Genomic DNA, 24827 nt, shown 5'->3' with positions numbered 1-24827 from the left:
GACGATTGATTTTACATGAGTGCTGTTGTACAGTCCACAGCAGAAGTAATGTGGGGTTTCATTCATGGGTATGTTCTGCTTCTGAAGCTTAGGAACGATTAGCCAGACTACAATGAAACTTTGAATGTAGCTTAGATGTATTGTCACCCTTGCAGCTGCAACTTTAGCTATTGACATCTTCTTTTCGATCACTCCGCATTAAACAATCGCCAGTCAAAGCCAACCGTTGAGATTGGTAAAACCCTATACATTACTTTAGCGGTGGGCTGTACCGTGTACCTATTGTCGTGCTTGCTTGGGTCGCTGAGGTCTGATCATTGAGTCGATGCGCCACGGGAGTCACGACGTGGCATCACGGGCGTACATCACGGCATCACGGGCGTACGTCACGGCATCACGGGAGTACGTCACGGCGTCACGGGCGTCCCGGTCGGCCGCGCCCGGTCCAGGCGGAAACAGGTGCCTCGCCAGTGCCATGACCCCGGTCGGCCAGCTGGACACGCAGATAGTTCCAGCGTCGCGCCGGCGCATGACAACACTCGGCGCTAATTAATGGTCCACCGTGGGCTCATTATCAAAGGACGAGTCGGGCGGCGCATCTGTAAATCTACTCGGAAAACAATACAGACAACCCGGACCCTCCCGTCACTCGTGTAGTGTGTAGAAGTTCAAAGGTCAGCAGCGATTTGCTGTTCTTGGTGGGACCGTGACGAGTTTTTTTTTTTTTGCATCGAAGCGACATCATGCCTGTGACAGCATGTGTAATGTGCATTGACCATTGTGCAATGTGCATGTGATTCACAATGTCATTCTTGACGTGCAAGATGTCCGAAGGCTGTGTCTCAAGTGGGAGACACTCGGAGTGACAAGCAGCTCGCGCTCAGGTGCTTCTTCACACGGAGAGCACGTTTGAGCACAGTTCGAGCCCCGCACTCCGTGACCCCCTGCGACCGAGTGTCTGGTCGAGGGCCGGGTGTGACCTCTGACTCGTGTGGGCGCCAGGGAGGGTCAGCACGGTGATGTATGGGTCCGGCGAGGTGGAAAACTCCTCCTAAATGATCGCCCTCCTCGGAGAATTACGGACCAGAAGATGCGCCGCCATGACCTGGTGGCAGATCCGTTTCCAGTGAGGTCTGCGTGCCGATATGTATGGCGAGACTTGCAGCCATGAATGAATAATGTAATGCGTTGAAACGAGTTGTATCGATCGCGGGTTACAAAGGACTGCACTCAAGTATATACTTGCATACGTGCTTATTCATCGACCAGAAATATAACACGAAAATATTGAGGGAAACTACCATCATGATTAAATTTTGCTGGTAACAAAACAAATATATTTATTGTCAAACGTTCAGACGATTACCACTTTTCTTAGTTATCTCCGCTACAACTTTATTCTGGAAAGGGAGGATGGACAAATAAGACGACTTCTAGCAAAATGGAAGATATCGCCCGCGCCGGCCGGAGCGAGATGTCCTAAAAGAAGTGACGCTGTCATCGCCAGGCGATTGATAAAGACAGCGGCTCCGGCCCGCGTCCGCCACTGTCTTGGTGCCATTTTCCGCTCGGTAAACATGTTACGGCTCAGCAGTGGGTGAGACCGCCGTCGCAACACAAATTTACCGCATCGGCGTCCGCACATCTGATTGAAATTCTATCGATTCTGCTGCTGGCTTGCTTGTTTTCAGCACACTGGCTGCTGATGTTCTGGAAAATACTGCGTGAGGCGATTAGTTTTCGTCACGCTTCGTCACATCCTGACTTATACAGCTAACCCTTTCGACCCCTGTCAATTTCCTGCCCTGTCCCTTATCTGGTGCCGTTGTCCAGTCTTGCCGTTGTTCGTCAATTCCTTTCGCGCTCTAACCCAGCAGGAGACCGTCGACTGTCCAGTCTAGACCATTGAGCAGGCTCGCACCGGGATCCGAACGACCGACCGTGTGTTGCAGAGACCATAGTTTGGGATCAGCAGGCTTTGGGCGACACTTTACTGAATGCGCGCGGCGCTAGCGGCGACGGTGCTGTGACCAAGCCTCAGAGGACGTTCCGTTCTCCTGCCCTTCTTGTCCTGACTCATGATCCTTAGTTACTGAATGTGCATCCTCCTCCTGACTACTCTTCAGCGGTTCGGAAGTGAGCGCGGTGTGTCCCCATATGACCGTTTTTACGTGAGTGCTGACTGCGTGCGTCCGGCAGCGCAATGCCCTTCGGCGCAGTGAGATGTTGCAAATGGCGTCGGCCGACCACAGTTGCCGTGTCATAACGACTCGGCGGCGCATTAGCCCAGCTGGTTAAATTACCATAAGTGCCGCAGTTCGTTAGCAGCGGTCGGCCGGTGGCCCGGCGCCATGGGTGCCACCCGGGAACTCTCTCAGCGGCGCGGTGACCCGCCGCCGTCCGCCGTCGGCCGGCGGGCCGCCGCGTCGGCGCCGGCGCCGCCTGCAGCTCGCTGCACCCCAGCTGGGAACCGGCGGCGCTCCCACGGCCCGAGGCGCCCGCCGCAGGCGAGGGGTCTCACCTGGCGCCCAGCCACACTCACACGCAATCAGTGCAAAGGGCGTGTTGGGCCGATTTATAGCGGCGCTGGTTAGCACTTTGTGACATGCGCGTGGCGTCTGTGCCGGCCCTGCGGTCGCACTATGACGCGGATCGTGATTCAAGATCGCTTTGCTCCCGTGACAAGCCGGAGGTTCTGAACAGGAGCATGACAGGCATGGCTTCTTGTTCCCAATCCGGGTGACCACTTTGGTGACTTCATTCACATAAAAATGTCCTAATAATGCCTCTCGTAATAGGTGAAGGGAGTGGCACCTTGTGATAAGCAAATGAGAAATCAATCCGCCCGACACAAATCGTCTCCCAAAAACCACTGTATTTTTGCCTCCCCAACAATCCGACTTGATTTTCTGAAGTTGATCTCGCGCAATTTCTCGCCCTTGTGTGAACTTCACACTTCCGTATCACAGTTCACATCACATCCCCCCCTGATCCTCAAGATCACATTACACCTCTTGGCGATGTCTGAGGTCACGGACGTGCCACGGGGCACCATCTACCTCCATCACCTGAGGCGATATAAAACCAGTTACCACCCCTCGCCGAGACTGCTCCCCACATCGCGTTTTTGGGACCCTCATCCAGACTTCGTCGCCTATCCTATACCCGCCATCTTCTGCATCTTCCGCACGTGCTGTCGGTGGCGCCTCGTTCCTGCCGTCAGTGGCGCCGGCCAGCACTCTGTCCCGCACCCTGTACTTGTAGACCTGGGCGGCGGGAGATGTTTCAGCTCGTTCCCCGTCTTGTGGTGTCACATTATATAAATGCACAGCTTCTGTGACAGAACACTGTTTTCTTGCCATAATCACTTTTACCGACCGGTGATTACGTTCAACTATCCCATTGCCACTCGGTTGATGGACCGCGCGAAAGCGCAGCCGCACTCCCCAGCTGGACATGAAGGCTGAAAACTCCCGACTTCGAAAAGCCGTGTCGTTGTCTGCCAGGACTTCTTCGACGGCTCCGCGCTCGCTGAAGATTTGATCCAGCTCCTCAGTCACGTGTGCGGTGTCAGCCCGCCGCAGCCGCCGCCACAGACTGAACCGAGACGGTCCACAGTCAACAGCTGTGAGATAGAGCTGACCTCGGAAATGAGTGATGTCAATGGCCAGACGGGACCATGTCTCCTTGACGCTGAGTACGCCGTGTCGCCACTTCACCGGCGCCGGGTCAATGGATCTGCACACATCACACTGTGTGACCACCGCACGCGCGTCCTTCCGGGTCACTGTCGGAGAAACATCACGGCGCGAGAAATATAGCGTGCGCCTTATCCCTGGGTGACCGGCTCGAGCGTGCACGTCTCTGATAGCCGAGTGTAGGCTCGTCGCCTCGCCGCCATCTGCGCCACTGGCCTCGGAACCTGTGCTCACTCCCGTTACACCGTCTGCCCCGGCTGCCGCGCAGACGGGCTCCGGTGAACTGTCCGGCTCCCGCAGCCACGCAGCGGGCACTCGGCTGATGCAGTCCGCCTTGTTCTCTGCCGACCGCACCAGCGTTACTGTGAGTTCGATGTGCAATTCTTCCACGATCTGCCGGATGGTATCTACCCGGCGTCGGATCAGCATCTCTCCTTGGGCTTTAGTCCGGAGCCGTGCGCGACCATTGAGAGCGTCACTGATCCAGCGGTAAACCGTTGACGAATCTGTCTTCAGTTCGACCTTGTTCATGTTCCAAGCTACTGCCAAGTTGAGACCTCGCAAGGCTGCGTCGAGTTCAGCCATGTTGATATGAGCTGTCTCGTCCCGCCGCAGCCAGCAGGCGTCCTCGATGGTGTGCCCGTCTGGTGTCTCGAGGACGACTCCGGCAGCGACAGAACTGGCGTCAGTCCAAATCACAGCGCTCTCGCCCTGAACGCTCCAGCGACCGCGCGCAGGGTCATCACTGACCAGCCGCTCCGCTACATACTGGAGCTGATCCAGCAGCATCGGGTCCCTTGTGACGTCATCCCAGCCACTCGTCACCGCGTTGGCGCGGCGCTTTAGCCATGCAGCCGCTGGTCTCAGCCACCCACACACGGGCAGGTGTGCCACCAATCGGCCGCACCACGAGAAGACCGATCGCCGAGTGACAACTTCAGGTGGCTCGCCGACCTCGTTGTCTCTTTTCCACTGCAGCGCTCCTGCCACAGCCCTGACGCGCAAACCAAGCATTCGAGCTCCATCTGCAGCGCGCTCTGGTGGCTTACACTCCAGGCCGTAAGCTGCGAAGTGTTCCACCACTCGGTCTGCGCTGACGATATCTTCGTTCACGCAGAGGTCATCCACGTACGGGATCGTCGCACGCTGTATATCTGCGTCTTGGCACAGGACCGCACGCACCACCGCCTTCATAACTAGCGGCGCGATATTGAGACCGAACCCGACCCTGGTCAAAGCATACCGTGTCCCGTCAACCATCACGGTCTGGAAGGGCCAGAGGCTCGGATCCGTCCTCAGTTGTAGATATGCCCGCTTTAGGTCCACCACGGCCAGGTTTTGTCCGTGTCGGCGCCACCTCCTTAGCGTGTCCGCACAAACGTCTGCATCGGAGGTGTGAGCGGGCACGTAACTGTTCAGCTCACGGTAGTCCATGACTGGCCTGACCTTCGACTTGTTGCCTTGTATCACAGCCATCAGTGGAATCAGTCCGCGCGGTGGTCCGTGAACGTCTTCTTCATACGGTGTGAGCCAGCCGTTCTCAATCCACACCTTCAATTCTTCCTCATACTCGCTTCGGCTCTCCTCAGGCACGGCGTACCCTGGCACATTGTTGTTGAGGTGTGTTGGCTCAGCTCCGTCTCGCCATTTCCAAGCCATTGTCCACGTCTTCTTCTCAGTATCAAACTGCACAGTGAAGTCGGACGTATTCACCGTGGGAACGGCCTGACACGCCATCGCCATCCCACAAAATCGCACGTCGGACGGGGATCCGATTGTAACACCACCAAGCGCTGAGATCCCGGGAACACCGAGAATCAAGTCAACTCCCATTGGCCTGTCTTCCAACACCAGTGCCTCGACTCTTGCCGACTGGCCAGACACCGTCCTCAGCTCAATGGTTGCAACGCCGGCGCAGTACACCGGGTCGCCGCTCAGTGTGGTAACAGCAGTGCGCTGCCGCTCCCATTCCCGACAAACCGATTCATGCACCAGCGTCTCAGTGCAACCGCTATCAACTAACGCCCGACATCTCCTGCCATTCACGATGATGTCGGTGACCGGCAGCGCACCACAGCTTACTGCGCGGGAGACGACGCCTGCGCTGACGCGCCACCTCCCAGCGCGTTTCCCGCCGCCGCGCGGTGTGGACAGCGGGCAGCCAGATGTGTCGGTTCGCCACACACCCAGCAACGGCGCGGCTCCACTGCACCGCGAGACGGCCTCTGCGTTTCCGCATCTGCCGCCGACAACTGGCGTCTTTGGCGGGAGCTCTGAGGCCGTCCTCTGGTCGATGTTGTCGCCATCACCAGCCGCTCGTCTCCCATCACGGAACGAGCCCTTGCAAGTATATCCGTGATCCCCAAACCATCGGCGATGGAGCTGGCTCGCAGTGTCCTCCGTACGGACTCGGGAAGACCGGCGAGAAAGGCGCACTTCAGAGCCCGTTCCGGCACGCCTCCAAAGCGATCTGCCAGCCGTCGAAGAGCAGCGAGGTAAACATCCGCGGACTCCCCAAGCTGCAGCCGCCTTGTCACGAACGCATCGTACGCAGCGCTTTCGTCGAGCGCAAACGCGGCTTGTAAGGCGGCCTTCACGGCCGGTAATGATTCTCTAGCATCGGGGGAGAGCTGGGACCACACCGCGAAGGCACCGCCAGTAAGACGTAGAGGTATCACCTCGATGGCGTCCACACCTCGATGTGAACATATCAGTTCTGCCCGTGAAAGCCATTCCATCACATCAGTTGATCCGTCGAATTCCGTTATCAGCCGGGGGTCAAACTGCCCTGTTTCCACTTTCCCCGTCTTATTCTTCCCTGATCTTGGAGCCATTCTTATTTCCACTGCTAAATACGTTAAAGCCGAAATAGCTTGTGATAAGCAAATGAGAAATCAATCCGCCCGACACAAATCGTCTCCCAAAAAACCACTGTATTTTTGCCTCCCCAACAATCCGACTTGATTTTCTGAAGTTGATCTCGCGCAATTTCTCGCCCTTGTGTGAACTTCACACTTCCGTATCACAGTTCACATCACACACCTGTAAGTTGTAACGTTAGAAGGACTTTCTGAATAGATGTTTCAATTTGCTGAAATAACTTTACCAAAACGTAAAAAGGGACTAAAGTAGACGGCTGCGCTGCGTTTATGTCATTATTTGTATCATTTCGGGCATATTATACTGGGCGTTGGTTTAGTTAAAACGTAGATGCACCCAACTGTTATGGTGGCTTGAAAACCAAAATAGCGTTGTCCACTACCGATGAAAATATTCAAATACATGTCCAATTCAAACTTCAGCGTGCCATACATCCGGTCAGCAGCCTGCCAGTTGAGACATCAATCAGCAGCCGTCCAGCGCTGCCGGTCAGCTGGGGACATCAGTCGGACCAATCAGCAGCCAGTGGGAACCCCACGTCCCGACGTTAGAACACCTGCTGCACGCGCTATGTGAGTGGTGTCAGCGCCAGCGCAGTGGGGCAGCTGTAGCACGGGACTTCCGAATCACCGTACAGCGACAGCTGACGCCCAGGTGATGTCAGTGTCGACATTCGGCTACCTTCGGATCTCGGTCTGCACCTGGTCAACTCCCGAACGGGCCGGAATGACACGCGGGCATAAAAACGGGCCGAGCGTGAAAAAGCCGTCATGTCTTGGCCGGGAGATGTTATCACTCAGTCTGGTTAATGAGAGTAATGAGATCGAAAATGCCAATGGCGGTTCCTGTTATCCAAGGCTGGATATGATGGTTAGGCACTCGGATAAAAGTTGAAACCTAAGATACCATATGAGGCGCCGTGCGAAATCTCACAACAACGACCTTTCACCCGGTGGAAGCAAGACATTATTTTATTCTTATGTAAATTCGTCAATCCTATGCCGCAGGAATCGTGTTTGACTTTTCATTTCAACCCGCGCATTTTCAAAATGCATCGATGATGTGCAGAAACGCGATACGGGCAGAAAAACATCAACTGACGCCAACTCCTGAGTGTTTGGCAGGCATTCGGTTACTGAAATATTCAATCGTTTGACAGAATGGCTCCAAAGTCAACGCTTTGTGATAGAATTTGAGGTCAAGAATGGAATGAAGAAATAAAACTGTACCTATGCAGTAGTGCTTGAGACTTGAACGAGCCAACTAACAAGCATGAATTCATTTATTTACAGAGTTTGATGAACTGTTGTGCTCCTCAACTACGCCCTCATTATTATCTGAACTGAGTGAACCGTAACGCTCATGTGAGCCGTAACGTAATGTTAGCTCCAAGAGTGTACGAATGAGCCCATTATCAAATCATAAACAAAATAAGTTTTTTTTTAATCAGCTCTCTCAGCATGTCTGAGGATGGTTAAAAATAGCTTTTCATTTAACTGCAAATTCAAAGTTCGACCTATCCTAACGACTGCGGTGAGTAAAAAAAAAAAAGAAAATGAAAGGTCTTAAGCGGGCTTTTTGGTCGCCCTTCCATTGGATCTTTCATGGTCGCTTCTGCAGCTGTCTCGTCAGGCTCACCTTTCTCTACCCTGCACTTCACCACCATGCCCTTCCCTACCGCTTCCAAACCGCAGCGCCAGTAGCCGGCATGAATTAGCGGCGGTGAGCCGGTCCCGCTCCCAGTGGGCAGTGGCTGGCTTCCCGCGCTCCCAGACGCGTATAACACGCCCCGGTGATCACTGACCACTTGAACGGCCCTGTGGCCATGCAAATGCACCTCGTAATTACGCCGACCTTCGCTCCGCTGTGAACTGTCGACCGGATGTGCACTTCTCGGCACTTTTGAAGAGGATCTCTGAGAAATTGTGGTTTTGAGTCAACTTCCTCCAATTTCGTAGTGGAGGTAGTCCTTATTGCATGCATCAGTCCGTAACGTTATGCGTGGAATGTGATTTCGAGTGCCTGTTGTGAGTCAGAACTCCTATTCATCGTACACCCACGTATGGGGACGAGCTGTTGGCAGGACCTGATCATGGCTGTTAATTTAACGTTATTAATTTATTTCGGTTGTAGTCATATTCCCACTGCATAATGTAATGAGACATTCTATTTTTACCTTATTCTCATGCGGTAATTTTATTTTGAAGGTAAAAAATAATTGAATGCAGTTTCCATATATGTATAACGTGACATGACGTGGCGAAACCAATAAGTGACCACTGCAGCCCCGAGCTCTCTTATATTATCGCTCCGCTTGAGTTTGAACTCCATCTCTCAACACTAGACTGGATAGATATGTGACAGCCGGGTCGCTATTCCACCACTGGTCGCCCCTCTGTTGCCAAATGACTGCACACAGAGCTGAGGCAGACATAGAGCCCAGAATCTCACATACAGACAGACAGACAGGCAGACAGAACCGACGGCTGAATCTCGGCGTGACGAACGGCACAATGGCTGGCGCCGCTCTCCATATTCATCAAACACACGCAAATAACACCACTGAGGACCAGTGCGGGATGGATGGTAATTCAAGGTCAGATGATCAGCGTAGGCGAGAAATGATGCCGCAGACGCGAACCATAACTCATGGAAAGTTGTGGTTTGACCAAAATATATGGTTGTTTCGAATGTTTCGAAGGCCGGCAAAACAATTATGCATATCATAACCTGTGTATCGGCGTCGTCTGTGACTGTGACATTATAAAATTTCTGGAGATTATATATGATTTTCGATTGTCCATCCACCCAACACGCACCTAGCAGTTCACTGACTGCTTCACCTACCCATCACATACCCATCACACATGCATCCACTGAACATTCTGACCCTAGCACGGGGCGCCAAAGTGTTGTATTTACCTACCCCTCGCTGTGCCCTACCCAACTGCTCGGCCCACTCAACTGTATCTAGGCTGGAGAGGGCGTAACCGGTTCGCACTCACTCCAGCTGCCCCACTCAGGCACGCGATGTTGTTATTTTTGCACCTACAGCGGCGCGGCTCCCCCACCCCACACGAACTCACACCTCGGGAAGCCACGCTAACTGTCCTGTCCGGAGCTCCGCGTCAGGGCTGCCTGGGAGCGGTGCGCGGTGCCGACGAAAAAGGTTTCGTCGTGACGACAGTCATGGTAGCGTGTCGGTGGTTCGTCTTCCGGGGGCCCGTGGATCCCATGCCTCCTGTCTCGTCAGCGCGTGACTCCTGCGTAACTGACGTTTCTTCAGGCGCTGTGGACCGGTGTCTTCATTGGCATGTCTCTTGATGTTTCTCATCAGGCAGTGTCTTCTTTTACATGTCTCCTGTTGTCTCGTCGGACGGTGCCTTCCTTCATACGTCTCCTGTTGTCACTTAGGACTTTGTTTCCCGACTCCCACCTCACAAACCGGTATATGCTCTCACTCCGTCTCCACTCCACTCCGTCTCCGCGATCGGTGTCTCCCCACATTTGTCTATTGTCTCCCCACCCACCTTTGTCTCTTGTCTCCCTCCCGGGCACGCTCACGACCCTCCCAACTCCGTCGTCTGAACCACGACGCTGACCGCTCGCTTCCGGCGTGACGTCACTCGCTCGTGATCAGATGTGACGGACGAGACTCACGATCCACGACTAGCGTATGCGGCTAACGGTGACACGCTGATAATCAGTGGAAACTCACTATAAAGAGACTGTATGTATGACCGTATGACCGTATACCTACCACACGAGGACAAGCAATGCAGGAAAACGTGTAAACTGTGAGCTATCCAAATAGGTATGAAAAAGCGTTGGCAGCGAACCAGAAGTCATCTGTCAAACCTGATCAGTTAATATCCGCGTTGATCTATTGCCTCACGACTGATGACACTGTCCGATGCGCACGTGCGCACGTGCCAGTCGACGGTGGGAACGTGCCGTGCGGTAGTTGCGGCGGATTATAAACGGTCGAGTTACGGTCAGCGACGCACGTGCGCGCGTGCAGTGTCGCTCACAACAGGTTTCGGAGCACAGAGCCAGCGGGACTGACGTCAGCTGTCAAATGGACGGATTTTATGGGATGCTATTGTAGTCCAAACTGTTACTTGCGTGTCTAATGACAAACCAGAAAACAGCGAAAAAGGGATAAGAGAGAAAAAACAGACCGGAACAATGACTGTGTAACATGCATGCGACCTATCGACCTGTAATTGCGAATCATGGAGTTATTTTTCCAAAACGCGTGCCTTCTTAGATGTGTATCACATGTTGCATGCAATCTATCATGTTCACATAACTTTTTCTTTCGCAGTGCGTTGTCAGCAGCAGCGGTTCCGTGTCCGTCCGTCCAACGTGAGCGTGGTGGAAGGAGACAGCGCCATCTTACGGTGTGAAGTGCAACACCAAGTCGGACAACTGCAGTGGGCCAAGGATGGATTCGCTCTCGGTAAGTCCGGTGAAATGCTTATGTTGCCCTCAGCGTTGTATGTTGTTTGTAATCTGCATACATCGTATATAGATCTTATGAGCTTCGAGGCATCTTGTTTAGAGTGGGTGCAGCTGCACCTGACTTTTGACCTTCAGGATGTTTCATTACCTAAGGGGCCTCAATAATTCAGTTGTGATGTAGCTCTTTGCTCGTTTTATGGCATTTGTCACCAAATTATCCCAGAATGACCCTTACGTGTATACAATCCCACACAAGGGCATGCTTTCTTCTGTAATGTTCGGCCAACGGCAACCCGTTTTCTTCTAAATCCCGTGCTTCCAGCCCAGACTCTCGTCCCGCGGGAGTTCCCGTAAAAACAAACCAGTGCAGCGGATGGGTCCTGTTTGCTGGCTCGCCGCAGTAGCCGCCACGCGTCACTCTTTGTGGCCCGCCCAGCGCGCGGCGTACCGGCCGCGACTCCTCCCCTTGTGACAAATAACCCGGCCACCACACCGGTAATGGCTTTGTAATTGAATAATGGTAATGGAAATGTCCGGGAGACCAGGAGCAAGTAGCGGTGGTCGGCCGCCGCACTGGACGGCAGAAAACCACCTGAACTCCCTCGGAAAACCCAAACATACTCGATATCGGTATCGAGGGCAGAGAAGGAAAAAGCAAGATTGAAAGTTAGGTCTCCAGCCCGACCTACATTTTCCCCACCAGCGGATCCAGACAAGGATAGATTGGGGAGAGGGAGGAGGGTAGCCATTATGGATAGCTTTGGACCAACAACCAAAACTGATGGTCGACTTTTTGTAAACCTTTTGGACTTGCCCTTTGCCAAAAGAATAGCTACCGTTGGAATAAACTTGGTCACTAATCGAATTAAAAATAGATGGCTTCGCTGTATTTATTTTGAATTATTTGAATAGGTAGGGGAGAGTGGGGTAAGATGCCCAGGGTGGGAAAGACGCCCCACCCCCTCTAGCGGGGAAACAAAGAATCGAACCTGGAAATTAATGTTCTTAGCGTAAAGAAGAAGCCTGCCTTGTTAACTGCACACAAATTTGCGAAGCTCAGTTGGGCAACGGCTGGCTGGTGATTGCATGTTTTTTATTTGCTGCTTTCAAAAAATATTTTGGCGTCAAAACATTGTAAATATCAAAAAAGGTAGATAATTTTTGCGTCCCTTGCTATAGTCGTGATACATTAACATGGGTGTACTGTGTCCCAAACAGTTGATTTCAGGGTGTAGTTTTATGGCTAACAAATTGTGCTGATTTAATGTTACTTCGGCACCTTGGGGTAAGATGCCCCCTGTCCTGATGGGGAAGACGCCCCCCTAAATTCGTAGGCTGGCCTTCAAGCAGCCCGTCAAATCATGTATTACATACTTGTGATGAGAGACAAAAGCCGATCTGGGACTATTGAGTCCGGTACGATCGGGTGCTCCCCATGCCGGTCTCTCGGCCCACACAGCGACTTTTTGGGCGGCATCTGACTCTGAGAGCCCTCACGACGGCCTCTGTGGGCCCCATTATTGGTTCTATGGCCCCTCACGACATCCTTTGAGGGCTCCCACGCTGGCTCCACGGGCCGCGCTGGCATCTGAGTTCCCCACGATGGGCTCGAGGGCCCTCAAGCATCATGAAGACCTATAAGGGCCCCACAGTGGTCTCCGAACGCCACCACGGAGGCTTGTTTGGCCACGCTGGACTATGATGGCCCTAACGATGACCTCTGAAGCCCCTTACGACTACTTTTGAGGGCCCTTACGATGACGTTTGGTGTCTACTGCAGGCTCGAAGGGACTACTGATTCGTTCAGGCGATTCACGTGCCTATTTATGTCACTTTTAGTGCAGGGGGCATCTTACCCAGCGCCAGGGGGCGTCTTTTCCACCCTGTGGGGTAAGATGCCCCTTTCACTTCTTCAGGAAAATGCTTGATAGCAAAAAAGTTATCATATTTCAGGCACGAAAGTGTGATATTTTTGGAGAAAAATGATGTCAGCTTCCGTTGAAACTCCAAGTTTTGGCTTTCCGATCGTCATTTTCGAATAATATATGACATAGTCAAACCCTGGGCATCTTTCCCCACTCTCCCCTACATTTGCAAACGTCATTTATTAAGGACTAGAAAAAATAACAAATAACTTAAGAATCACAACAAAAATGCGTGAAAGTTTCGTAAGAATTGGTTTTGCATGGACAAATCTAACATCTCTCTCGACTTTCTCAACACAGGCTATTCTCGACAACTTCCGGGTCACTCGAGATACCGAATGCTGGGTGACCCGGGGTCAGGAGTGCATGACCTGGAGGTCACCAACGTGACCCTGGAGGACGACGGTCGGTTCCAGTGTCAGGTGTCGCCGAACCGGGGACAAGACGCCATCCGAGCCGACGCCATACTCACCGTTCTAGGTAAGAAGCTGTGAGTGTTATGCTAGCTAAGTCTTTATCAGGGATATATATATATATATATATATATATATATATATATATATATATATATATATATATATATATATATATATATATATATATATATATAATATATATATATATATATATATATATATATATATATATAATATATATATATATATATATATATATATATATATATATATATATATATATATATATATATATATATATATATATATATATATATATATATATATATATATATATATATATATATATATATATATATATATATATATATATATATATATATATATATATATATATATATATATATATATATATATATATATATATATATATATATATATATATATATATATAATATATATATATATATATATATATATATATATATATATATATATATATATATATATATATATATATATATATATATATATATATATATATATATATATATATATATATATATATATATATATATATATATATATATATATATATATATATATATATATATATATATATATATATATATAATCCGAGTTAATTCTTATCTGTCATTCAAAAGTTATAGATTTTACACTTCCTACGAAGAGTATGAAATGTTCCGTTATCCATTGCAAGTAGAAGTAAAACCCTTTATTTGTTCATCACCAATAAAGCGTCATTTCACTCTGCCCCTTATCCCTATCGTCATCAGTGAAGCCGCGACTGGTCCAGCTGAGTTGCGGGCAGAGCTCGCCGACGGCGCCCGAGGGCAGCTGCGAGGTCAAGGAGGGCGATCAGCTGACTCTGGCCTGTGACGTCATCGGGGCACGGCCGGCTCCGAGCGTCCGCTGGCAGCGGGAGGGCGAGGACATCCACCCCAGTGAGTAGCTCACGCGTCAGGTTTTGATGTGGCTGGGCCACAGCAAGAGAACGAGGTTCGTTTACTTTTCAAAATGTGTCCGTCATGGACTTTTATCATCCTCGTTTCGTTGCAATACGATTCGCTAGTTGAATTTGCACATCGGGTGCTGTGGATATATCTCACGCCCTTATCATTTATCACGTATATTTGAACGTGCACACATCAACCCTTCCATTGATATTGAACGATTCAATGCATGACATGATTTCTTCCAGGACAAGAAGTTTCGTATTCTGGCTGGGGTCACCCGGGCCGTAACGACACGACCTCTGTGGTGACCCTGCGACCCACGGCAGCCGACGACGGAGCCGGCATCTCTTGTGTGGCCCAGCACCCGGCCATAGCGCCCGAGGACCGGCAAAAACTGAACGCCACCGTGCGACTCTCAGTACTTCGTAAGTAGTAAATTAAAGAGAAGACACTGCTATGGAGGCTTAGGCTCCAGTAAATAAAACCTCATCGAAGAAGGTCCTTTGTTCATCTTGTTCTCGTCTGGTTTCGCTCTCGAACTCATCTCCTTTGTTCCTGCAAAGGAAACGTGTAGTTTGTCTTGCTGAAATTTTCCCAGCCATTGCCATTTTTAGGTAGGAGTCATACGCAAGCATACAACACTCGCAAATATAAAAGTGCAGAATCCCTATTGTTTCGAAGGTGTAAGAGCATCCAATTCGTAACCATTGAGGACACGTTGACATCCCTATTCCCTTTCCCACTCGCGCAGACCCTCCGGGCGCCCCGGAGATCAGCGGCTACACGGAGGGAGAGGTGGTCAGTATCGGTCAGCAGAAGACGCTCACGTGCATCTCCAGAGGCGGAAACCCGCCCGCCCAGCTCGTCTGGCTCAAGAACGGACGGCCGATCGCCTTCAAGTATCGAAAAATGACTCGCCGGGTTTTAGCCCAATTTACATTCACGGTGACCCAGGCTGACCTGAGCACCATCTACCGGTGCGAAGCGTCTTCCATAGTTCAGCCTCAGCCGACGGTAGCGCTGGCACAGATGAACGTCCAATGTAAGTGGCTCCCAAGGGTGGCTCCCATCGGCAACGGAAAACAGCACGTCATCAAATTTGCATGTGTCAGCGTCTTTTACGATATCACTCTCTGCCAACATTTACCGCGAGTCCTGCTGGCCTTTGCTGGTCGTTTGTGGCGTTGTTAGGTTAGCGTTTCGTATTAGGTTTACGGTGACATTTGTGCCTAAATGTTGCTTCATGCTTGATGTTTGGGACGTTACTCTTGGTGCTTTATATTGCCAGGGTTTTTCCATGTGTGTCCAACTTGTGCTCACAACTATGCGATATGTTCTATTTTATTTGCTTCGTAGCTTTCGCACTTGCTCTTTAATCAACATTTAAAGTTTTGAATTTAAGAAATGCGATAACCTCTTACGGTTCAACTCAAATTGTCTCATTTCAGTCGGTCCAGAGCGAGTCACCGTGTCAGGAACACAGGAGGCCAGAGGTGGAGATACAGTGCACATGTCCTGTATCACCTCCAGCAGTAACCCGCCTGCCAACATCACCTGGGTCATCAACGGCAGGACCATGATGAACGTGAGTGTAAGGCGTACTTGATAATCAACTCGCACTCGCTTGTGTCAATTGTGTATACCTGCGTGCTCATTGTTCGATTACAATGGCGTATTTTGTGTTTAAAACCCATTAACGCCCAGCGGTACCAAAAGGTACCAACGCACATTTTGGCTGGCTGCGTTGAGACCATACGTTTTTTCGCCAGATAGATTCTGTCATTGGATAATCGTCTAAAAAACGTTAAAAAAACGTTAAAAAAACGTTAGTTTTGTCCTTTGTATAAAGACATTTGTGCATCTTAGGAAGATAAACAACCCTACAAGCCTTGAAACCTGGGCTGCAGAATCGGAGTCGAGAGTCGGTCGGGGTCGATATCTCTAACTGAAGTCGGAGTCAGAGTCGGAGTCGATTGTGGAAGCCGGAGCTGGAGTTCGAGTCGCCGAAAATCCCGCGACTCCGCAGACATGCCAGGACTGCGGAGATGGAGTAGGAGTTAGAGTCGGTCGGAGTCGACAATCATGCCTGGAGTCTGAGTCAGAGTCGGAGGTGAAATGTAAAAGTCTGAATTGGAGTCAGAGTCAGTCACTGAAAATCCATCGACTCCGCAGCCTTGCTTGAAACAGTACAGTTCTTCACTAGATTCACCCACCACCAGGTGAATAATAGCATTGACGTTTATGGCAATTAGGCATAGCATGCAGTAATGACGTCATAATCAGACAACTTGAAAAACATAAGCGGCGAGCGTTTGCCATAATGCTGCCGATCAGTATGTCGTCTAATATTATAATTTTCACGAATGAGCTGCTAAGTCTTCTTGGCAAACATATCTTGTATGCTGCTAAAATGCATGTTTTTGCGAAAAAATGATGTCATTAAAGGGACCCTCCCACCTTAACATTAGTTTTGAGTTGAGATAGCCAAATTGGTGGCCATGGCCTGAAAATACCGGTTTGGGCATTCACAACATCGAAAAATGCTTTAATTCGGAGATATGGAATTTCAAACTTGCAGTTTTCGGATTCTAAGGGGCTAATGCATTGGTATGCCCCCTTAGAATTTGTGACGTCAGCGGAGATCTAACGATTTTTAAATCTTTTACTAAAACGTTTGGCAGCACGCGGTGGTATATGCATGGTATATGCTGCTTTGCGCGCAACAAATGCCGCACTTTCAAATAAAGTCGCTAGGAACAGCGGAGATCCCAAAAAGTAAACAAAAGTAAAAGTCTAATATCTTGAAAACCGGTGAATATTTTTCGATGAAATTTGGTAGATATTCATTTTTGCTCTTTCTGAACCGAGCGACATCACTTTCATGCTAATTCATTAACTTTTTTGAAGGTGGGAGGGTCCCTTTAACGCCCAGTGGTACCTACCAAAAGGTACCACTTCAAAAAAGGATATTTCTAGATTTCGCACATTTACCAAACTCACATGGTACCCTTAGGGGACCACTACCTCTAAATCGGCAAATGGGCATTCGTGTGCGTTCGCTGGGGAATTACGGGCGTTAATGGGTTAAAATTGACCCAATTCAGACTGAGCTGTTAGTTGACAAACGTTGCTTGCCACAGACCACGCAGAAGATTGAGCACATCGCCGACCTGGGCTGGGTGTCTCGCTCGAACGTGACGGCGGTGGTGCCGGACGGCATGGAGGAGGACATGGTGTTCTCCTGCTACGCCGTCAACTCTGCACTGCCGCTGACCAAGCTCAGCACCGCCACTGTCCGTGTCCTCTGTGAGTTCCACTCCCTTTGAACTTCAGGAAATATGTTATGTGTTTGATCGCTTTTTGCTCGTTTGGGGAATGCATATTTCCTGGTATTTTCCTAAGCACGAGTACGCCGTGATGAGGACCACTCTCAATAAGATTGATGTCCTATCTGCTTAACAGGCACTAAGTTCAGTAGATTGATTATCGATCCGATGCGAATATTTTCATTTATTTTTCACAGACCCTCCGGAGCCGCCGACGATTCTGGGCTACGAGTCGGGCTCCCACCTGCGGGCCGGAGAGCGGGTGTCTCTCTCGTGCGTCTCGCAGGGCGGCAACCCGCCGGCCACGCTCACCTGGTACCGGGGCGACACGGAGCTGGCCTCGAGCACAGAGGTGCGCGACAGCGTGGCCAGGAGCGTGGTCACGTTCCAGGTGGACCACGCCGACAACGGACGCGACTACACCTGCCGTAGTACAAATTCGGGCATCAGTGGCTTTCAGTCGAGCAGCGTCACGCTCAACGTACACTGTAAGTTTGGCGAATCGATGACGTTTAGGTGCCCGTTGTCAATGACAATATTTCCGCGCACTTACAAATTGTATAGTTTGGACGATGCCGTTTGTGCGATTCTTGGCTGACAAAGTAGCATTGTAGGACAACACATTTAAAGTAAATGCTTTCTGTTTCAGTCCCTCCGTCGAGCCTGAAGCTGGAGGTGCGTCCGGACGTGTTGCGGGCGGGCAGTCAGGCTCTGTTGACCTGCGAGTCGAGACCGTCGTACCCGGCGGCCGAGCTGACCTGGTGGCGAGACAACGTCCAGGTCACCGACGGGGTCACCGCCCTGGAGACATTCAAAGCCGGCAGCAAGGGCGGGTACGTCCTAATGAAGTTTCTGACTTTCCGTAAACTTTGCCGGTGCCGTCGGGTCTAATTGTCTTACAACTTGGCACAATGTTCTATTTTTGTAACAGAATCCTTATTACGTGAGGGTTCCTTCGGATGGCCGAGTGTTTTCAGCGGCCACTTTTCGTCTCCTTTAGGTTATCCAGTCGTCTGCAGCTGCGGCTTAATTTGACCTGGATGGAAGACGGAGCCGTATTTGGCTGTCGGTCAAACGCTTCCTCTCTGCCCGGTGGACTGATTGAAGAGACGAAACTGAATGTCCTCCGTAAGTTTCAGAAGCATGGACATAGGACGGTGTATTTACCTTACACGATAGTCGAAACCACAAAGTTCTTAAATGCTGCACCAATTTGGAGCATTCTCGACTGAAGCGGAATGCACTGAAACGTATACCTTTACGCTATTTAGGTACACCGCAGATGAAGCGTCTCCATGTCTTGTGCTTTGTCCGGCTTTCGTATTTCATTAAATGGATAAAACTCTAAAGGTATATATTTGCTTAAAACATGTGTCTGGCATTCCAGATCCGCCTATTTTCTCCAAGCCCGTGTACGAGATCGACATCCGCTCGGGCGAATCACGAGTGGAAAACCTGACGGCGCTAGCGAACCCAGCCAGCGTGCGGTACTCATGGGAGCGGGAGGGTGCCGCAGTGCCGCGGGACCGATGGCAGGCGAGGGATGACGGGTCGTGGCGGCCGGATGGAGGTCCTCTGCTGACACTGAACGGCGCCCGCCGCTCCCACACCGGCTGGTACCGCCTGACCGCCGGCAACGGCGAGGGCAACACCACCGTCCGGGTGCACGTCAACGTCCTCTGTGAGTGCTGAGGGTCGGCTGGGGCCACTTCCTCTGGATTTAGACACACGAGGTCGAGGCTGCTTGACGTTTCCATGTACTTGATGCCACTTTACTTCATGCTCCTGGCAAACAAACACTGTACGTAGGTACTTTTCCTGTCGACGATTGATGCATTGTAAGCTGCGCTCCGCTTATATATTTTTCCCAGCCAGGTATCGGTAATGTGTGTCTGACGTCGCTAATGTTCGTGCGACAGATCCTCCGGAGGTGGAGTCCATCTCCAACATATCGATGGTCTACCCTGGAGAAGACGGGGTTATCCGGTGCTCCGTGAACGCCAACCCCATGGAGGACTACATGATATCCTGGCACCGAGAGGGCTTCAACCTGGCCTCGGACCGGGTGAGCACGTTCACGAGGAACGGCACCTCCTACCTAACGGTCCACAATGCCACCAAGGAGGACATCGGCGAGTTCCTGTGTCGGGCCGACAACGGAGTCGGACAGGCCACCGCCACCGCCGCCCTGCTCGTCAAACGTAAGTGATCGTAAGAAGATACTCTGAGTTTCAAAGATGCTGCATTTTACAAAGTAAAAACAGTTGATACCAAAGGATGGTTGCGTTAGCGGTAATCACGGCAGTTGTCATGAACATCACTGGCATTTTCCGAACAAACTTGCGTTATGATGAACGGGTGTCTGCGGCGAGGCAGTCGTGACACCTGCGACGAAGCTGGATATATGACGAAAGTTGTCTAACCTTGAAGAAGAGGTATGTGCGAATTGAAAACTTCTGCATGATGTCGCAAGTTTCTCTCAAAATGAAAATAGCTCCCATACCTGCCCCTGAAATATGTTGATGAAGATATGCCTGAGCACCGTGTCAACTGCTATCAATTCATCATTCGGTCGTTGTTCATTGCAGACGCCACAGAGTTTGTCGGGCAGCGCCAGTGGTCACGATCGGCCACGGAAGAGGGTGGCATGGCTGACCTCACGTGCAGGGCTCGTGGCGTCCCCAACGTCACCTTCCAGTGGTCCAGGCTGGATGGACGTGACCTGAACCCCATCGCCGGCTCTGACAAGCTTCAGTACGAATACACACAGGTGAGCGAACTGTTTTCTAGGCATGCATTTTCCCTTTGAAATTCGTCTTCAAAGTATTGGTGACGGTAAGTTTTTTAGTTCCTTAGGTACGGCAGACATGGTCAGTGAGATCATTCGCTAACTTTACAATGTCCCTGTTTTTTTTTTTTTTTTTGGTCGTTGGATGTCTTTTTGAAAGTTCGTATAAACGTCTGGCAGCTGGACCTCATGACGTGGCAGTCGGTGCTCCGCATCAAGGACGTGCAGCCCTCGGACTACGCCACCTACGAGTGTGTCGCCCTCAACGAGCTGGGCTCCCAGCGTCAGCAGATAGAGCTGGGCCGTCCCAGTGCACCGGACCCTCCGCTGGGTCTGAAGGTAGTCAACGTGTCACACGACTCGGCCACAGTGGCCTGGGAAGCCGGCTTCGACGGCGGCCTTCCTCAGGTTGGTAGCTGAAGCATAGGATTCACTTGCCTCCTTTTGCTTGTTTCGCATGTATATTGTGTGACACTGACCAACAATTAGAAGTTCTATCACATCAACCGACAACCCGTATAACTGTGCTACGTTTTCGTTCGCAGGTTTACCAGCTACGATATTATCCCATGTCGGGCAAGAGACACCTGAGTTATGTCAAGGTGCAGCCTCCGAATGCCACGACCTTCACTGTGGACAAGCTGGCCCCTGACACGGCCTACAGTTTTGATGTCAGAGCATACAACAAGATAGGAAAGAGCACGTATTCGATGGCTGTAGAAGGCATCACTATGCGTGAGTTTTTAAAACGGGTATGGTTGACTATGGCCCAATCCGTTGACTACGGTAGTCGCCTGTTGCCAGGTCCGCCTGCGCGGAGTTAGGTTCAATCTGTCCTCTCCTCAATCTTCGTCAATGAAACTGGATTTACTCGGGGTAATCAGTAACACAAAAGTCGTGCAACGTAGTTCCCCTACTGCTAGCAACGAGAGGGATTGGACCGTGTGCAGACATGATTGGGCGCGTGAAACTTTGGCGCTAACTTTCGGCTTGGCCGTTTTTACTCAATTGCAGGTTGGATGCCAAAAGAAGAAGCAAAAAATCTAGAACTTCGGCTAAACAAATGTCGAAATCCGCTCTAAAGTGCCTAAGCAGTGCACAGCTAACAGCACATGTTTGTGTAAGAAACTGAAGCAGTTTGCCATTGCGCTCTTCTCCAGTGGATAGCTCTTCAGTCTTAATTGCTGGGAAAGCATCCCCTTTGCCTTTGGAAACAGATCTCAAAAGATGGAGACGAGCTGACTCGTCTAATATTCACCCCCATCGAGTTGCTGATGCAAGATCTGCGGGAATTAAGCAGTCGAACGGTTTATTGTTATTTATCAGTCCGGCTTACATTAATCCACCTTCCTTTGCCCACATGCATTGCATTAGATGACTTTAAAACGGGACCATTAGAGAGGTCTGTTTTTTCCATTGGCGGTGCACCAAATTAGTCTTACCAAATCCTTACTTTGATGATGTGCTGAATGGACTAATGTCCCGCAAATGACTCTTGATTGATCGGACCCACGTAGCGGACTGATGTAATCGAACTGATGTTCTTGAGGTGCCTGACGGACTGGCCGGACTGACCCGCAGGTGATGTGGCCTCGGCCGAGCACGAGCAGCTGACGCTGGAGCAGGGGCAGCTCCCGTGGACGGTCGTCATAGCCATCTCGGCCGTCGGAGGTGTGCTGCTGGTGCTGAATGCCCTCCTCATCGTCTTCTTCGTGAGACGACGCAGGCAGAGGACCAAGAACAGCACCATCGACTCAGCCTGTGAGTTGGGTGGGCAGTAGTCGCTGATACCATTCAGGACCCCATCCACCATTCAAATGTTCTTGTGCACATTTTGTGGCGATGTTGGTGATAAGCCATTCTTGGTTTAGATTAGATACTTTTATCACGATGACGCATGCCATTTTCGCAGCGACGAGCGACACCAGCACAAAGTCAGAGGCAGCGCACATGTACGGCGCTAACAACGACTCTGCCAGCTCCCCGTCCGTCAACAGCTGCGGCAGCTTCAGCCGCGGAGACAGCCTCGAAGAGTGTGCCGTAAGTGTTCCTCGGCTCACCTAATATATAGAGCATTCGAACATCCACCATCGTTCAGCGGTCTTGGTGGAGACTTTTGCATCAATCACTGTGTATCTTTTACAAGCTGTTGAGGTCGCGACGTACCGGGTGCGATTTTATCACTCCTACCCTTTTGGTGCTTCAGGTGCTGTCCAGCAGTGGTGGAGGTACTGCCGGGTTCGGCCCCTGCGTGGGCGTTCCACTGATGGATCCCGTGGCGGCCTCTCCAGCGGACCTGTACGTCCTACCGACGTCACGCGGGGCTGCCGGACGGCCGTTGGGCGTGCCGTCCTCCCCAGCAGCCGTGACACCATCTCCAAGCTCTCAGACACTTCTGAGGAGCTCATCTCGCCTGCAGCAGCCGCTGACCACCGTCTCGAGTAGCCAGACTCTGTGCCGGAGCGGTCACCGCCGTCTCCCGACCGTCGGCAGTCCCCCGGGCCCGCTCTCTGCCGGCGTGCAGTACGGACTGGCCATGGCGCCCGACGAGCACTACCTGTCCCCTGGAGTTCGGCCGTCCTCAGCCGAACACTACCTGTCACCCCCGGCCAGGTCACCGACCGGGCGGTATCTACCAACCTCGACAGTACCGCTGGCAGCCGAGCACTACCTGACACCGTCCACACGGCTGGCATCGGCACAGACATCTGCGACTCTGACGCCGACACGAACAAACGAAACCCAGGAACAACAGGAGCCACAACAGTAAGTAATAATAAGCAGCATACACTTACCAAATGTCGTATCGGGTATTTTTTTAACTCCTGTGCCTTTTCATATGTTTGCAACCTAGCTGTCTGAACGGCCTTTACCGTTTAACTTCTCGACGACGTCGGCCACGTTATTCCACCATCGTGTGTGTGCCAATCGCTGGGTCTGACACCAGCGATCTGTGTTCGGCAGGTTCTGGTTCCGCTCCGACCAGCGGCCGGTGGTGCAGGCGCAGTACTCGTTCGCGCACGCGCCTCCATTCTCCCAGCCGGCCGGACACTTCCCCTATCTATAGCGTGGGGACAAAGACGAAGCCTTGATGGCGAGCGGGGAGACCATGCGTCCTGAAAGAGATGTGCTGGCGCTCTGGGTGCCTCTAAAAGAAGGACCAATGCGGCGGAAGTGTGCGAGGTGATGGCTCAAGATTGCGTTTTAGGACTGCGTGACTGCGCTCTCGGTGCTGCACGATATGTCGTCTGAGATTCCGACACGCTCTACGGATTGATGCAATTGAGAGCGGGAACGACTCGCACTGATCTAACTATTGGCTGTGATTTCCTTGACTACGCTCGTTAGTCCCGGGAACGATAGCCTCACGGTGCGAGGGGCGTGCCGGCGTGTAGGGCCGTCTGATGGTTCTGGTTCTCCGCTAGTGGCGGTACAGTTGCGGACTCAGTGACTTCCAGGCCGTAGTGGAAATGACGAGCAAAGTGGACTCTTGGATTTGTAGGTATATGCGTCATCGTATATGGGATGGATTTGGAATGTGCAGAAGGCTGGTAGTCGTGGATATGAGAACGATGCATTGAATCTGCTTATTGTATTATTGTGTGTATATTTGTGTAATATCTACCTATGTGTTATAGAACGGCTCCTTTTGTGTCAGTCATCTATGTCCTTCGTGTTCAGTCAAGGCGCATGGTGGACGTTGGGCCCATTAAACTACCAAGTGTCCGAAGTTCGTTGTAAATGGTACCCATTATTTAATAATCAGTTGCTCTTACAACTAATTGTCACAGTTCCAACTTATGACTGATTCAAAAGATGAAATGGCCCTGGTCCCTAAATCAGAGATATTTACCGTGGTTTGAAACTGCATAGTTTGAAGGCCTTGACACGTGTATGCTTATGTTGCATCCTCGCTTAGCTGTATAAATGCGCTGTATTCACTATTTGAAAACGACAAGGCACCTCTGTTGTACCCTAGTCACGCCTTTAGCTGCTGCATTTCAGGCTATGCAATGCTGTAAATAGATCAAATAATTCAAATATGGTATACAAAGCTTGCAATCTCTGAAGTGTTTAGCAATAAATTGTTTTAAACTGTTAATTATTGATACTCTAATGATTTAACCCTCGCCGGACCTATTGGTTTTCTACATACGCGCCGGCCGAGGGGGGGGGGCGGGTACGACCCCCCCCCCTCGCCGTTTCGCCCCTGGTGGAGCTAGCGCGTCGCGGAAAAAACGAGCGTGTGCGCCGTTACGAGACGCAGAGATTGGTACCCGATTTTAAGGTCCTGGGTCAACCGGTGACCTCTGAGGTCAGGTCAAGTGCCCCAAGGTACGGTTTAGTTTTTGG

General features: G+C 51.0%; 2 protein-coding genes across 2 annotated transcripts in view; both read left to right on the top strand.

Annotated features, from left to right (window-relative positions):
- The window catches only part of LOC122372490 (nephrin-like), a 30960-nt gene extending 11065 nt beyond the window's left edge, over window positions 1-19895 (top strand). Inside the window, exons 2-13 of the mRNA XM_043349708.1 lie at window positions 10906-11040; window positions 13268-13447; window positions 14181-14348; window positions 14606-14785; window positions 15112-15402; window positions 15809-15945; window positions 17501-17666; window positions 17884-18174; window positions 18336-18519; window positions 18687-18814; window positions 19074-19367; window positions 19606-19895. Of these exons, the coding sequence (XP_043205643.1) occupies window positions 10906-11040; window positions 13268-13447; window positions 14181-14348; window positions 14606-14785; window positions 15112-15402; window positions 15809-15945; window positions 17501-17666; window positions 17884-18174; window positions 18336-18519; window positions 18687-18814; window positions 19074-19367; window positions 19606-19895 (2444 nt within the window). The remainder of the gene's footprint in view (window positions 1-10905; window positions 11041-13267; window positions 13448-14180; window positions 14349-14605; window positions 14786-15111; window positions 15403-15808; window positions 15946-17500; window positions 17667-17883; window positions 18175-18335; window positions 18520-18686; window positions 18815-19073; window positions 19368-19605) is intronic.
- Window positions 19896-20280: 385 nt separating this feature from the next.
- LOC122372488 (nephrin-like) lies at window positions 20281-24576 on the top strand. Its single transcript, XM_043349706.1, has 7 exons — window positions 20281-20456; window positions 20655-20882; window positions 21020-21209; window positions 22056-22235; window positions 22387-22514; window positions 22681-23240; window positions 23439-24576. Exons 1-7 carry the CDS (start codon window positions 20334-20336, stop codon window positions 23539-23541), a joined length of 1512 nt encoding a protein of 503 aa, XP_043205641.1. The 5' UTR covers window positions 20281-20333; the 3' UTR covers window positions 23542-24576.
- Window positions 24577-24827: the final 251 nt, after the last annotated feature.

Source organism: Amphibalanus amphitrite, unplaced genomic scaffold (assembly GCF_019059575.1).
Source record: "Amphibalanus amphitrite isolate SeventyFive unplaced genomic scaffold, NRLGWU_Aamphi_draft 001365F_arrow, whole genome shotgun sequence".
Classification (NCBI taxonomy): Eukaryota; Metazoa; Arthropoda; class Thecostraca; order Balanomorpha; family Balanidae; genus Amphibalanus; species Amphibalanus amphitrite.
This window is presented reverse-complemented; position numbering and strand designations above follow the sequence as displayed.